Source organism: Myotis lucifugus, unplaced genomic scaffold, assembly GCF_000147115.1.
Source record: "Myotis lucifugus unplaced genomic scaffold, Myoluc2.0 scaffold_68, whole genome shotgun sequence".
Lineage (NCBI taxonomy): Eukaryota > Metazoa > Chordata > Mammalia > Chiroptera > Vespertilionidae > Myotis > Myotis lucifugus.
This window is the reverse complement of record NW_005871116.1, coordinates 3,189,052-3,203,093: the sequence shown is the minus strand read 5'-3', so window position 1 is coordinate 3,203,093 and position 14,042 is coordinate 3,189,052. Positions and strand designations below refer to the sequence as shown.

General features: G+C 45.5%; 1 protein-coding gene across 1 annotated transcript in view; it reads left to right on the top strand.

The window, feature by feature from the left end:
- The window catches only part of LIFR (LIF receptor alpha), a 44,889-nt gene extending 35,464 nt beyond the window's left edge, over positions 1-9,425 (top strand). Inside the window, exons 15-19 of the mRNA XM_023755018.1 lie at positions 662-829; positions 4,259-4,420; positions 5,009-5,102; positions 6,961-7,039; positions 7,413-9,425. Of these exons, the coding sequence (XP_023610786.1) occupies positions 662-829; positions 4,259-4,420; positions 5,009-5,102; positions 6,961-7,039; positions 7,413-8,036 (1,127 nt within the window). The 3' untranslated portion in view covers positions 8,037-9,425. The remainder of the gene's footprint in view (positions 1-661; positions 830-4,258; positions 4,421-5,008; positions 5,103-6,960; positions 7,040-7,412) is intronic.
- Positions 9,426-14,042: the final 4,617 nt, after the last annotated feature.

Below are 14,042 nucleotides of genomic sequence, written 5' to 3'. Positions count from 1 at the left end.
TCTACCTTTGCATGTTTGGTTGCTAGCTTTGCAGCCAAAGGGTGTGTAGTAATATCTGTGAACGTCTATGATTAAATAGGAAATAAGCTTTTCATTTGAATTGTAGCTCTTTTTTATTTATTATTTTTTTTAAATATATTTTATTGATTTTTCACAGAGAGGAAGGGAGAGGGATAGAGAGTTGGAAACATCAATGAGAAACATCGATCAGCTGCCTCTTGCACACCCCCTACTGGAGATGTGCCCACAACCAAGGTACATGCCCTTAGCCGGAGTCGAACCTGGGACCTTTCAGTCTGCAGGCCGACGCTCCATCCACTGGGCCAAACCGGTTAGGGCTGTAGCTCTTTTTAAAAAAATATACTTTTATTGATTTCAGAGAGGAAGAGAGAGGGAGAGAGAAACATCAGCTATGAAAGAGAACCATTGATCCGCTGCCTCCTGCACGCCTCCCTACTGGGGATCGAGCCCTCAACCGAGGCATGTGCCCTTGAGGGGAATTGAACCTGGGACCCTCAGTCCACAGGCCGATGCTCTATCCACTGAGCCAAGCCGGCTAGGGCAAGCTTAGCTCTTTTTGAGGCTGGAAATACATTATCCGTTGATGTCTTACTCTGCGTTAGTGACCTCTCCCTCAGCTGTTGACCGTTTCCTTTTCCAGCTCCAACCGTTGCACCGAATTTCACCGTGGAGGACACGTCTGCAGATTCGATCCTCGTGAAGTGGGAAGATATACCCGTGGAGGAGCTCAGAGGCTTCCTAAGAGGATATGTGTTTTACTTTGAAAAAGGAGAGAGAGACACCTCGAAGATGAGAGGCTTGGAGTCGGGTAAGTTCATCACTAACATGACAGCAGTGCTTCCCAGAAGTTCTTCATTCACTCAAATAACGGAGGGAGGAAAGTGCTGCTCCTTGCTTTAATGCTGGTTTCCAAAACGCTCTGAAAAACGGGGAAGTGAAAATGCAGTCATTTTATGAACATGAGAATTTTAAGATCGGAAGCACATGATAAATGAAGTGTGCAGTCTTTCAGAGATTATTCAAGTTATTTATTCTGAAACCTTGGACTCTAAGCCCCATCTCTTACTAGTCTGGCATGACCCATACCATAGCATCTTATGAAGGTCACTTAAAAAAACAAAAGAAACAGTCTGAACTTATAATAATGGAGGAGGAAAACTCAGGAACCCAAAGAATAGCTTCGGAGCCTTTGTTTTCTGACAAACAAACAGCCACCCTCACAGCCACGGCCCGAATGAACTGAGAAACTTAATGGGGACGAGTGTATCCATTAGATCTTAAAAATACAGCCAACCCTTGACACCTGGTAAGTGCATGCCCAAAGGATTTAGAGAACTCAGAACTCCCAGACTTGCAACTACAGAAATATTGATGCTGGCTTCTGGCTTTTCCCTACCTTATATTTCTGTGGGAGTCAGATGTTTCTGATTCGGAGCCACATTACTCAAGCGGATCATCCGATCCGTTGGAGGGCTTCCATTTCCCTTAATGACCTCTCCCCGGAAAGAAGCCACTTGAATTATTCAGTGCTGGTCTGACAGGTAGAGAAGGGCATCCGCGCATGGAGCCCCAGAGCAGCTGCGTTAACTGCGCCTCCCGGTCACTGAGCCTGCATTTCCTGAGCCTTCAGAGTGGCCCGTGAAGGAGGGAACCCCTAACTACCAAATTCTACGGACATCAGAGTCTGGTGTAATTTTCCTCAAATGCTCAGAAATGTTACACTTGAGCCAGTTAGAATTCTAGCAGCTAGACTTCCAGTGCGACACGGTGGACTGGTCAGTAAAATTAGAGTAAGACAGGAAAAAACAACAACAAGAATGCATAAAGCCACAGAGACAAAGAGCACTAGAGAGGTGGGAGAGCACCAGGAAAGAGGATTTGGACATTGGGGCTGTTGGGAGGGAGCGGTGGGATCCAGGGGGCAGTCAGCGTCACTGAGAAATCATTGGATTCATCCTGAGGGGCCAGGATCAGAGCGAATGTTAGGATGGATGTGGGCTGGACATCGGGGGGTGATGGAAAGTCTGTGTGAGGAGCAGTTAGAACCCAAGCCCTCCGCCAGCTTCATGTGGCTGCTGTGAATGCCTCTCCCCTGCCTGAAGACAAGAGGGGTGTTTTTTGGAGAAACTGAACCAAGAGCCTTCAGATGGGATGGAACGGGGAGAGGAGACACCTTAGTAACGGCACGACCCTCCCTCCTCCTCTTTCCCACCCAGCTAACAGGACGTCTCCGGGCCTGTGTTCTCAGGCACGGGATTAGAGGCGCTTCCTTTGGGAAAGGCAAATGGTTCCTGGTGGAGGACAAAACAGATGCTGGTAGTTGAGGGATCGTCCCAGGGAAAAGCCTGGTCATTCCCGACCAGGAGTCAGTGAGGCCCACCACCCAGTGAACCCACCCACGTGCACAGGGCCTTTTAGTGGCTCTGGAACGGGGGTCGCCACCAGGGGTAACCAGGTGGCTGAGAAAGCTCCTCGCGTGAAAGACAGGAACCAGAAGAAATCAGAGGGAACGGGGAAGCAGTCATTTAAAGCAGAACAAAGCTGTCTTTGGGCCGTTGAGTTCTGTGTATATTAGAAAGAACTAACGGAAAAATCAGAAGACTGGTCAGAACTCCCTCAGAATTAAGCTGGCCCCAGACTCTCAACAACGCACCAGATTATAGAAGGTATCACAGCTGTGTCTTCAAAATGCTGAGTGAAAATTATTTTCAGCCTGAAATTCTGTACTCAGCCATCTACCAACCAGTATGCGAGCAGAATGGAGGCATTTTTAGACATGCAGGCCCGCACGCTTCCTTCCCGCACGCACCCTCTCTCAGGAAGCCACCACACCCGTGTACCCGTGAGGACGTAGTGGGGCGGGGAGTCCAGTCCAGAGCAGAGGCTCTGGGAGGAGTGGCCTGGGGGGCAGCAGACGGAAGCGGGGAGGCCAGTACAGGGCTGGGGAAGGGCCATGATCCTGGGGCTTGGTTGTGTTGGACCACGTAGAAAGTTGTATTGAATATTCATTGGAGGATGTCGGAAGAATTAGGAATTGGTACAGCAAGCAAATAAGGGTAAAAAGCAGTTATAACAACAGAAAAGCAAGACAGGAAACGTCATACCAAAATGCGTCTTAGCACTAATCCACGTTTATATGACCACAACGATGCAGACACCAGCTGTGCCAAACGTGTTGATGTTTCTGGATGAATGAGGTGGGGTTGGGGGCCGAGGGGTAGTGGTGAGAGCGAGCTAAGCGTCTACCTGTGGGACATGGGTCGATAATTCCAAAATTTAAAAATCAGGCCCTGCCCATCGAAGTTTGTTTTGAAATGGTTGGACCACAGTTTTCTGCATGGTCCAACACAACCAATATCCGAGGAAACTGGTAACATGATTTTAAAGTGGGTGTGGGTCGGGGGTGGGGGGCAGGAGCTGGCAGGGAACTGCTGCGTTTTGGTTCTTAGCTCTATAATACGATTTAATTTTTTAAAACTAGTGTCTTGTGTTGTTTTGGTTGAAATTTAAAAAATGATAGTTTAAACAGTTCTTTTCTTTTTCCCTTTGTTTTTACTATTGACGCTGTTACAGATGTCCCAATTTTTCCCCCTCTGCCCGCCTCCACGCAGCCCCGCCCCCTCCCTCTGGCCATCACCACACTGTTGTCTGTGTCTGTGGGTGATGCATCTACGTGTGTAGGTGAAGCCCTTTCAACAATTCTTTACTTTTTGTAATGACTCAGAGGCTGCCTCACTGGTGCCTCATTGGAAAGCCTCTGTTTCTGGGTGGTTTGGAACCATCTCCACTGATTTGTACTCTCGCTGCCTCTGGTCTCAACGCACAGGCAGGACCAGAGGGAGTGACCGCTGCCCCCGCCCCTGTGGGTCTGCTCGTGGTGTTTCATGCTCTTCTCAGCAGAAAGAGAAGGACTTGTAGTTACTGCCTTCCACGTGCCGGGCGTCATTCCGGGCAATGAGTGTGTGAGAACTCCCCACGGCCTCGCCAGATAAGGCCTGATACTCCGTTTCATGGTTGGAGACGCTCAGGTTCAGGGAGTTTAAATATAAGGTCCAGCTCACGTGGCTACTCGGCGGCAGAGGTGGAGCGTGGCCATGGCTCTGGCGGGCTCCCCGGTCCAGGCCTGCAGAGGGGCGGCCGCTGGACTCACCTCCCGGGGACGCGGGTGCGACAGCTGCGGTACCCACGCGTTTAAAATGCACAGAGATGATCACAGTCTTCTTCACTTTAAAAACAGGTCGTTCCGACGTGAAAGTTAAGAACATCACTGACATCTCCCAGAAGACCCTGCGGATCGCTGACCTTCAAGGCAAAACCAGTTACCACCTGGTCCTGCGCGCCTACACGAACGGCGGCCTGGGCCCCGAGAAGGGCATGTTCGTGGTGACCAAGGAGAACTGTGAGTGTAACGTGCCGGGAGGTGCTTCCCACCCTTAAAGGCACAGTGTCTCTAGCGATTCGTGTTTATGTGGGGATCCCCTTTGCTAAGTTTCCCACTGATGGCATTTTTCCAGTGGGTACACGGCAGGTTAAAAGGCCCTGAGGTGACTTCGGATTTACTCTCGTTAGTTACTTTGGAGGTCACACACTCACTTCGTAAATGACCGTGAGCTTGTGGTTCTCAGCTGGGGGGCCTTTTGCCCCCTTGGGATCACCTGGCAATGTCTGCTGGCACTTCGGAGAGCTAGGGGTGAGGACCATAGCGATGCTGCGGCCTTCCCCCGACACACAGACACACACGGTGAGGAAATACCTGGCCCGCAGTGTCAATAGGGCCGAGGTTGAGAAACCCTGCTCGCAAGAGTTGAAGTGCGAGGGTAGGAACTGTTCACGTGCTCGAAGGTTATACTCGAGTAGTTTCAGTGTTCCTGGAGCAGGCGGGACTTCTTTCTTCTCAGCTACCCACTTAAATATTTTCTGATATAAATGTATTTTATACTCCATCCTGGAAGTGGGGGTTTTAATATTTGCAACATTCTCTTTCCAGCCGTGGGGCTAATCATCGCCATCCTCATCCCGGTGGCCGTGGCGGTCATTGTCGGGGTGGTGACCAGTGTCCTTTGTTACCGGAAGCGAGAATGGTAATGGCACCTGCGTTTACTTTTGCTCTTTTGTGTAGTTTATGTTTAACAAATAAGTACATTTTTTCGGTTGAAGCTAGTTAGTAAAAAGAAATACTTGTTTTCGTCAGAATTAATGTTGGATCGAATGTTGGGCAAGAGTTTGGCATACGATTTAAAGGTTTAAAAATTAATAAGGTAAAAGCACAAATGTTCCCCCTACCGTGTTTCCTGATAATTTAGAGTAATAGTATTTATACTCAAAAGAAATCTTTGCAGGCTTAAATCTGACAATAGTTTTATGCAAGAGTAAATGTAGCTTAATGGTTAAGATCTGACTTGTCTAGTGATCTGTTTAGAAAATCTGGTCATTTATTCGTTTAGTCAACGGACATGGATGCCTCCTTCCACGTGAGGATGGAAATGGTGGTAAACTAAGTAAATGTGTAGACCTAGAGCGTAGGGGGCGCTGGGCATTAAACCCATAACCGCCCAGCAGATTCATGCCCACAGAGGGCGGGTACAGCAGGGTCCTGGGCGCCCTGAGAACAGCAGGAGGCCCCGTCACTGCAGGGGCTGCCAAGGCTCCCCGTGGAGTCCATCTGGCAGAGTCCCAAAGGGTGCGGAGGGGAAAGGAGGCTCCAGGCAGAGAAGAGGACTCCTCTGAGGACCCAGGAACTGGAAGGAGGCTGACCATCTGGAGAAAGTGAGGAGAACTGTGTGTCTGGGTGAATGGCAGTAGTTGAGGTGAGGTGAGGCGAGGCGAGGTGAAGTGAAGTGAGGCAGAGCGCCCGGTGGTCAGCTGGCAAGGTCCGCCGTGGGCTGGGCTGCGCTGGGGCAAACGGTAGTGTTCATGCATCGACTGTCCTCACTGGCCTTGGAAATATCCCCATTTATGACAAGGCAAGAATTGATCCTAGCAATCCTGGCTTATAAATCAAAATAGTAAGGACTGAAATCTGTAGAATGCCCTGCCCTTCTTAGTAATAACCACATTCTCATGACCAAACATCACTCCATAAAACTGATTTCAGTATTAAAAAAAAAAAGCTAAAGGGGAGAGTTTGACTTTGACATTAGAGCATTTCCGTTTTGCATTAACAGTTCTTTTCCTGCAGGAATTTTGAATAATAAAGCCCCTTTGAATGGCTGTAAGTGGGGTATGGCACTGAGTCTTTCTTGTGTCTGTGTTTAGTTTTTGCTCAATTGGAACAGCCTTTCTCTCTCACAGTCCAGAGCCCCCTCTTTCAGGCTCGCAGTGCGAGCCCTTAGGAGCAGGGAGGCTGCGTGATGCAGGTTGTGCAGTTGCGGCACAAACATTTGGTTTACGTGAGCAAGGCCTGCGCTTTGCTTTTGACCTGCTAGCACAGCCACGTTTTAATTCTGTGCTTTTCATTTTCCTAAGAGACATGAGCTATTGTAGTTCTGGGAATAGAAGTAGGTGTTTATATATTAAAAGTGGAGCCTCTCAGTGTATCGTGTGGAAAGTTCTAGTGATCACACTAAAAATGATTCCACTTTTTTTAAAAAATATATTTTTTATTGATTTCAGAGAGGAAGGGAGAGAGAGAGAGAGACAAATATCAATGATGAGAGACAATCATTGATCGGCTGCCTCCGGCATGCCCCAGACTGGGGATCGAGCCCACAACCCAGGCGTGTGCCCTTGATCGGAATCGAACCCAGGAACCTCCAGTCCACAGGCCAGGGCTCTATCCACTGAGCCAAACCAGCCAGGGCTGATCCCACATTTTTATCTCATGTCCATTACAGTATTCTTGTGAAATGTCAGAGTAATCCTCATGATGTATTAAACTATTGGTTGTCTAATCGCTAACCTTATAATTATTAAATGTACTTAATTGTTCTTTATTTAAAGGATAAAAGAAACCTTCTACCCTGATATTCCTAATCCCGAAAACTGTAAAGCGTTACAGTTTCAGAAGGCTGTCTGTGAGGTAATTCTGTATTTTTTTTTTTTTACATTTATCTTTGAAGTACTGGCTTTTGGTATTTTTAGTCTTTTATGAAAATTTTTAACATACAAATGTCATCCTAAGTCAAAGAGATGGAAAAAATAAAGGGCTCTACCATCTGCTGAATTTCTACGATAATTATTTTTAAATCATTGGTATCATACTCTTTTCCCACTGCTGTTCATCGCAAGAATAACATTGATATGGAGGGACAAAATTAGCTTTGCTCCAGTAGGCACTGCAGAACGCAGAGACGGGTTTTTACAAGCAGATGTGAAAAAATAGATGCAGTAATGTGGCTTTTCATGGGAGCTTTGGTGCTGTCTTTAATCTCTGCCTAAAAATTGATTTCCAGGGAAGCAGCGCCCTGAAAACATTGGAAATGAATCCCTGTACCCCGAATAACGTCGAGGTTCTGGAAACTCGAACAGCAGTTCCTAAAATAGAGGATACAGAGATCATTTCTCCCGTGGCCGAGCGTCCCCCCGACGGCTCCGAGGCAGAGCCCGAAAGCCACCTGGCCGTGTCCTACTGTCCCCCCGTCATCGAGGAAGAAATACCGAACCCAGGAGCGGAGGAAGCCGGGGGCACTGCCCAAGTCGTGTACATCGACGTGCAGTCCATGTACCAGCCGCAGGCCAAGCCGGAGGCGGAGCAGGACGCGGACCTGGGGGCGGGGGGCGGCTACAAGCCCCAGATGCACCTCCCCGTGACCTCTGCCGGGGACGAGGCCGCCACAGAAGGGGACTTGGAGAAAACGGCGGGTTACAGGCCTCAGGCCAATGTGAACGCCTGGACCTTGGTGTCCCCGGACTCCCCCCGCTCCACGGACAGCAACAGCGACGCAGTGTCTTTCGGGAGCCCGTGCTCCATCAACTCCCGACAGTTCCTGATCCCCCCGAAGGACGAAGACTCCCCGCGATCCAATGGAGGAGGATGGTCCTTCACAAACTTTTTCCAGAACAAACCAAACGATTAACATGTCACTGCCGTCCGCCATCTCATAAGCTCTCATGGCCGGTGCCGCCGCGTGGGCCCGGGCACCCCGGGGGGTCCTGTGAAGTGTTGTCAGCGAGGTGGGCCCCACCACGTGTGCCGCACGGCAGTGCCCTCTGCTTTCCGTGGAGTCTACACGCCACGGCAGAGTCACGCAGAGACTCAGCCCACGCAGCCCAAGGTCTGGAGCTGTTTGTGATTTGAGCCAAAGAATTCTCCCTTTCTCTCCCTCCCAGAAGTATTGCAAGCCGAACGCTGCCCGGTCCACACGTGCAAAACAAATCCCGCGGCCACCGTCCCCTGTTCTGTCGTTTATGGTTTTCTCATATGGACACTTGACGGAATTGCAAGCAGGTTTGCAGGCAGAGGGAATGTCAGAGCCACAGAGGGCGTGGGTTGGCCTGACATTTACTCCATCCTGGATGAAAACCAAGCACAGATCTGAAAACCTTCAACACTTCTCCTCTGCTCTCCACAGCACTTACAGAAGTTAATGTAATTGTTTGATGTAGCGACAGCTGGTTAGTGTTTGGTTTGATCAGCGTGCTGATCGCTGTGCCTGCTGTATCATGGGTATCAATCACACAGTTTTCTCAGGGGTACAAACTTGGAACAGGAGCACGACACTGAGCAGCCCGAGTCAGAATCGTCTTTCCTGCCTCTGGAGGGATTCTCCAACCTCTCCGTTATTTTTTTAACTTTTCTGCTAGCTTCCCATGTCGCACTTGATTGCCTAGTATTTAAAACTTAAACTCCTAAGACGAGATCTAAGTTGTTATTGTTGTTTTAATTTGGGTTATTTTTTGTTCCACGGTGTCAGTTGCATAAATCTATGAGCAAATTCAATATCACCCATAAACATACGACTGCGGTGACTTCCTGTTTGAGACGATGACTGCGCAGGGTCTAGCGGCATTAGCTCTCGGTGCAGTCGTGACGGCTTCAGGTTCTCCTGGGTCCCCAGGCAGCCGCTGTGACACCTCGTAGCCGATGTTCCTTCTGATCACGCCTCTTAGCCGTTCCTCCCTCTTACGTGATCATCAGTCCAGACTGTTGGATCCAGTCCTCCATTTTTAAAAAGATAAACTAAAAAGATCATGCTTCTTACAGGGACAGTTACTCAAGGGCTCTCTTAGGTGAAATGTCACAAGACCCATGTGAGTCGATGGGCACCCCTGTGTTACAGCCGCGTGGCACACTCCCCAGGGCAGCCTCTGCCCGTGGTGTTCACAGGTGATGTCTGGATTCGATTTGGTTCTCAGAAAAGCAGATGAAAAACTACAAAGTGTATCTTATTTTGTTCCTGCCCTCGGTGGTCTATGTATTTTGTCTTTTGATACTTAAGAGTACTTAAAATTTTGAAATATCTTAAGATATGCCTGTTTTGTTTTTTTTCTCACCAGAGGTTCTGTAATGTATCTGTACATAATGCATCAGTTTGGGGTTTTTCTAGCTCATAATGTATCTTTATAAAAACCATGTTGTGGAAAAAAGCCACAGGGCGACAAAGGGCAAGATCTGTGTAGGTGCTCTGTGTGTGAATCCTGATGTTAGCTGCTGGGATTGAGCTAAGTCCCCAAGCTTCCACGATATGTGGACATGTGGAATGAAATAGAATTGTGTACATAACACTAGAATATTTAAACTGTGTAATAGTTCATAGAGGTTTTCATCAATGAGACAGGTATCAAAATTAGAACATCCCTAACAGAGTTAGCTTGGTTGGACTCCTGCCCTTAACGTTCACCCGAGACACTCAGACCTGGGGCTCCCTCCGCCCCCCCCCGAAAGCTCATCATCACAATACTGCTTGTCCCCAACAGGATCCTGCCTCATCCCCCACAGAAACCCATAGGTCCTTCCCTTCATCTCTTTAAGTTGGATCAGTGTTGTCTAAGGTGGGAGTTCATTGGTCTAGAGCAGTGATGGCGAACCTATAACACGCGTGTCAGAGGTGACACGCAAACTCATTTTTTTTTATTGATTTTTCTTTGTTAAATGGCATTTAAATATATAAAATAAATATCAAAAATATAAGTCTTTGTTTTACTATGGTTGCAAATATCAAAAAATTTCTATATGTGACACGGCACCAGAGTTAAGTTAGGGTTTTTCAAAATGCTGACACGCCGAGCTCAAAAGGTTCACCATCACTGGTCTAGAGTCTAGACCAGCCGTGGGCAAACTACGGCCCGCGGGCCGGATCCGGCCAGTTTGAAATGAATAAAACTAAAAAAAAAAAAGACCGTACCCTTTTATGTAATGATGTTTACTTTGAATTTATATTAGTTCACACAAACACTCCATCCATGCTTTTGTTCCGGCCCTCCGGTCCAGTTTAAGAACCCATTGTGGCCCTCGAGTCAAAAAGTTTGCCCACCCCTGGTCTAGAGACTACACTAAACTGAGATTATGGGAAAAGGTCAGCAGAGATTGTGTGAGCTCGGTAACCGACACTGATGTGTTTCAGCTGTGACCGTCTGGACCCAGTGCCCTTCTAACTAATGATCCGTTTGTCTGGCTAAGGGTGACTAGCGCTGGGGCTCCCGCATCCTTTCCCTCTGTCCACGAGCTGTGTTCCATTGTGTTGTTGAAGAATGATGCCTACAGAACACACTTCCACATCTCTCACAGCCGAGTTCAAGTCCAGCTTCCCTCACGAGGAAGGGAGACCCTGGTGGTCATTGTGACGGGATTTGTCTTGTGAGTGGCCCCCTTAAGTCAACACTACTCAATATAAAAACACTCTTAGAAGACTTAGTCAGGCTTTTAACATTAGATGGGCCTTTTTTTTAACATGATGTAGTGCATGGAGTAGACCCATGTATAAGTGTGTCGGGCCTGTAGAAGCCTGGGTTTGAGACTGAGGTCCTGAGAACCTGGATCGTTGAGTTGAGTGTCTGTGAGCTCGGGTGACAGAGGTGCTGTGTGCCTGCAGCTCAGACCCGGAAGCAGCCATTCACGGAAAAGTTCAAGGGCAGAAGGGTCAGCCTCACTCTCCATACCAGCATTGCTTTCCCGGCTCATGGATCTGAGGATTCCATGGAGAAGAACATGTAGTCCTAAACTTCTGCTGTGGCAAAAGCCACACTCTTAAAGCTTGTATTCTTGCAGAAAATTCGTCCTATAATTTCTTAATTGTCTTCATACCATCCACATTAAAGAACATTACTGTCCTTTCTGTATTTGAGTAATTAGATACAGTTCAGTAAAGGAGACTAAGGAATATTTTCTTCCAAAAGGAATTTGAAGTCAATTTTATGGTATTTTGAAATTAAAGTACTCCCTACCATGTCATTATGCAGAAAATGCTATCAGAATTTTCTACTGCGCAGGCACATGATCTGAGAAGACTTTTTGCTTATTTATGTAAAGTAATTTTTGCTGTTTTCTGTTAAAATCTGTGTCTTTTATGAAATCTTTTACCGTGAAAGTGTAAAATTGGGCATCTCAAGAGTAACATGTGGGCTCATTAGCTAACTTCAAAGACGAGGCACATTGTGGAAGTTTCGTGAATAATTTTTCATTGACTGAGTCCCATCCCAGAATGTGCAGTTTCTAGAGTTTTCCTGAAGGGCAGCATTCTATCAAGGTGTAATGTGTAGATCTGAGACTCTTGGCTTGAAGATTCCGTGCTTTAGAAGTGGCTCCACAGTTTGACAGCGTGGGAAAGACTCAGGCACACATGTCACCAGATGGCCCATTGACCCCTCACCCTAAGTGTTCCCAGTTCCTTTGTATTTGATGGGTATGCGACTTGGGACGTGTTTGTACCCACCAGCATGTGTTCCAGCAAAACAACAATACACTGACGTGCAGCTTAATTGATTAAATAAGCACTCATTCTGTTGATAAACTATTTCTTTGCAGCATTTATTTTAAACCGGTATTTTCTGCTGAAACAACAGTTTCTTGGCACCATGCCCATCTTTTTAAAGAACATTTTTCACACAAGGATTTGTGTCCACCCTCACTGGAAATGCATCTTTTAGACATGACCTTAGAATATCATTGAAAAGTACTTGGTTTGATGTTGGTCTGTTTCTATCTTCATGGATTACGTGCCCAGGGGATTATCGGTGCCAGTGTGAGGAATAAGAACAACAACCCGTATGTCAGGCTTTATGGTGTGTGGTAAAACTTTAGGGGATGTGATTTGATCTAGAACATATCCAAATCCATTTAATGATGATACTGAGTTAGGACAGGATTCTGTTCTTTTTAACCTTAAGTAGTGTTTGTTCCTCCCTGTATGAAGAATGTTAATACCTTGGATTATAAGTGTCCTGGTTATAAAGAGTTTACCTATGCAAGACAAATTCTAACGGTGCAACACTGTAATGGAAATTAAAAGTAGTGTTTTAAGAAGGAAACCCTCTGAATGTTTTTATGTGCAAGTGCCTAGCTGAAGAACCATAGAAACAAAAATTTTAAAAGCTCTTAAGTAACTATAACTGATGGAATATTAACCAATTACAAAGCAGTAGTAACTTACATTACTTTTTGGTTGCTATAACTCAATACAGTAAAAACTAAGAGATGTGAATGGAAAAATTAATATTTAATTGATAGGGGAAATGATTTTATTACACTTGTATATTTATCTCCTAAGATTGCCTTTGCAGTAGCCAATCAGAACTTTTAAAAATAAAAATAACCACATAGACCTTATGCTGCTGCACTTAAGCAAAAAATACTTTTATACCTGATTGAATTGCTCACTTAAAATTATTGAATTCCTTATATACATTTATTCTTCCCCTTTATTTTATTATGCTATTTCCATCACCATTTATCCCCCATATACCCTCTTGGACCTCCCTTATATACATTTAAAATGTACTTCCCTGTATAATTACTCCCTCTTAAATGGTTAACTTTCAGTTTCTGAACTCACTATTTTTCCTAAGCATTCCAGGGATGTATTATAAAAACACACAAAAGATGTCTGCGTGGTAATACAATTTTTGGTTAAAATGTGAACAAGTTAGTGTTTAGGTTTGACTTTAGTATTGTGACATGTGCAACTGATCATAGAAAACAATACTGAATAATGATTTTCATAAATTTTTTTCAAATAGTCTGCCCCCAGTTTAATTCCAAATACTTTTCTCCATTACTTACGGTATATCCTCCTATTTAGTTTTTTTCCCCTACATAATGTTTAGGAAAAGTGTGGACACATTATGAATAAAAGGCAACACACAAAAAGAAATCTTACTCCGTTTGTTGTGGAAAGGTAGGCAGGATATGATGCCTGAGATTTGTTTTTATCACATTATTTCCCCCAAAAAAGAACATGGCCTTTAGAAAAAAACCAAACCATTTCAATTTAGAATCGCTTGAAAAGATTGGCCTGGGTAGAGAGAGATCCCAAATTTGAGATGGTACCATAGGAATGTTGTTACTTTTTATTCTCTTTCATTAGCTGGCCATAAGTTCGGAAAGTGCTAGGAAATCGCCATTTCTACTTTCAAAATCGCATTATAGTGAATGACTGTTTACAAAATACACATACTGTGAACAGATATAAGTTTTTGTTTTTTATAAGGTTCTTTGTAGAATGAGTGTTTTTTCAAAAGGGATGTATGTTAAATATCTTCAATTTTTTTTTTATAAATACTAGCAGCTGTTTACTAATTTTTGTTCAGTCAGGTGTGTGCAAATGTAGCTGAAAGAGGGAGAGGCTGCAGATCTAAACCTGTTCCCTTCTTCATTTCTTATAAATGTTACCACTACCGACCTTTTGTTTCTCTCTCTCTCTTATTTTTTTTTACCTGAATGATCAGTCATGATGTTCTGTATCTAAGATCATGCTTAGTCATATAAGGAGAAACATTTACATACGTATACAGGAAGCAAACTGCAGGTTGTCGGACATTTGTGCGACTGACTCTAACTCGCAAAATTCTGAGTCTAATGTGGAATAAAACAACTCCACTTACAAAGGTAACAAGTATTTTCTGCCTTGCGAAAATTTGGAGATTAT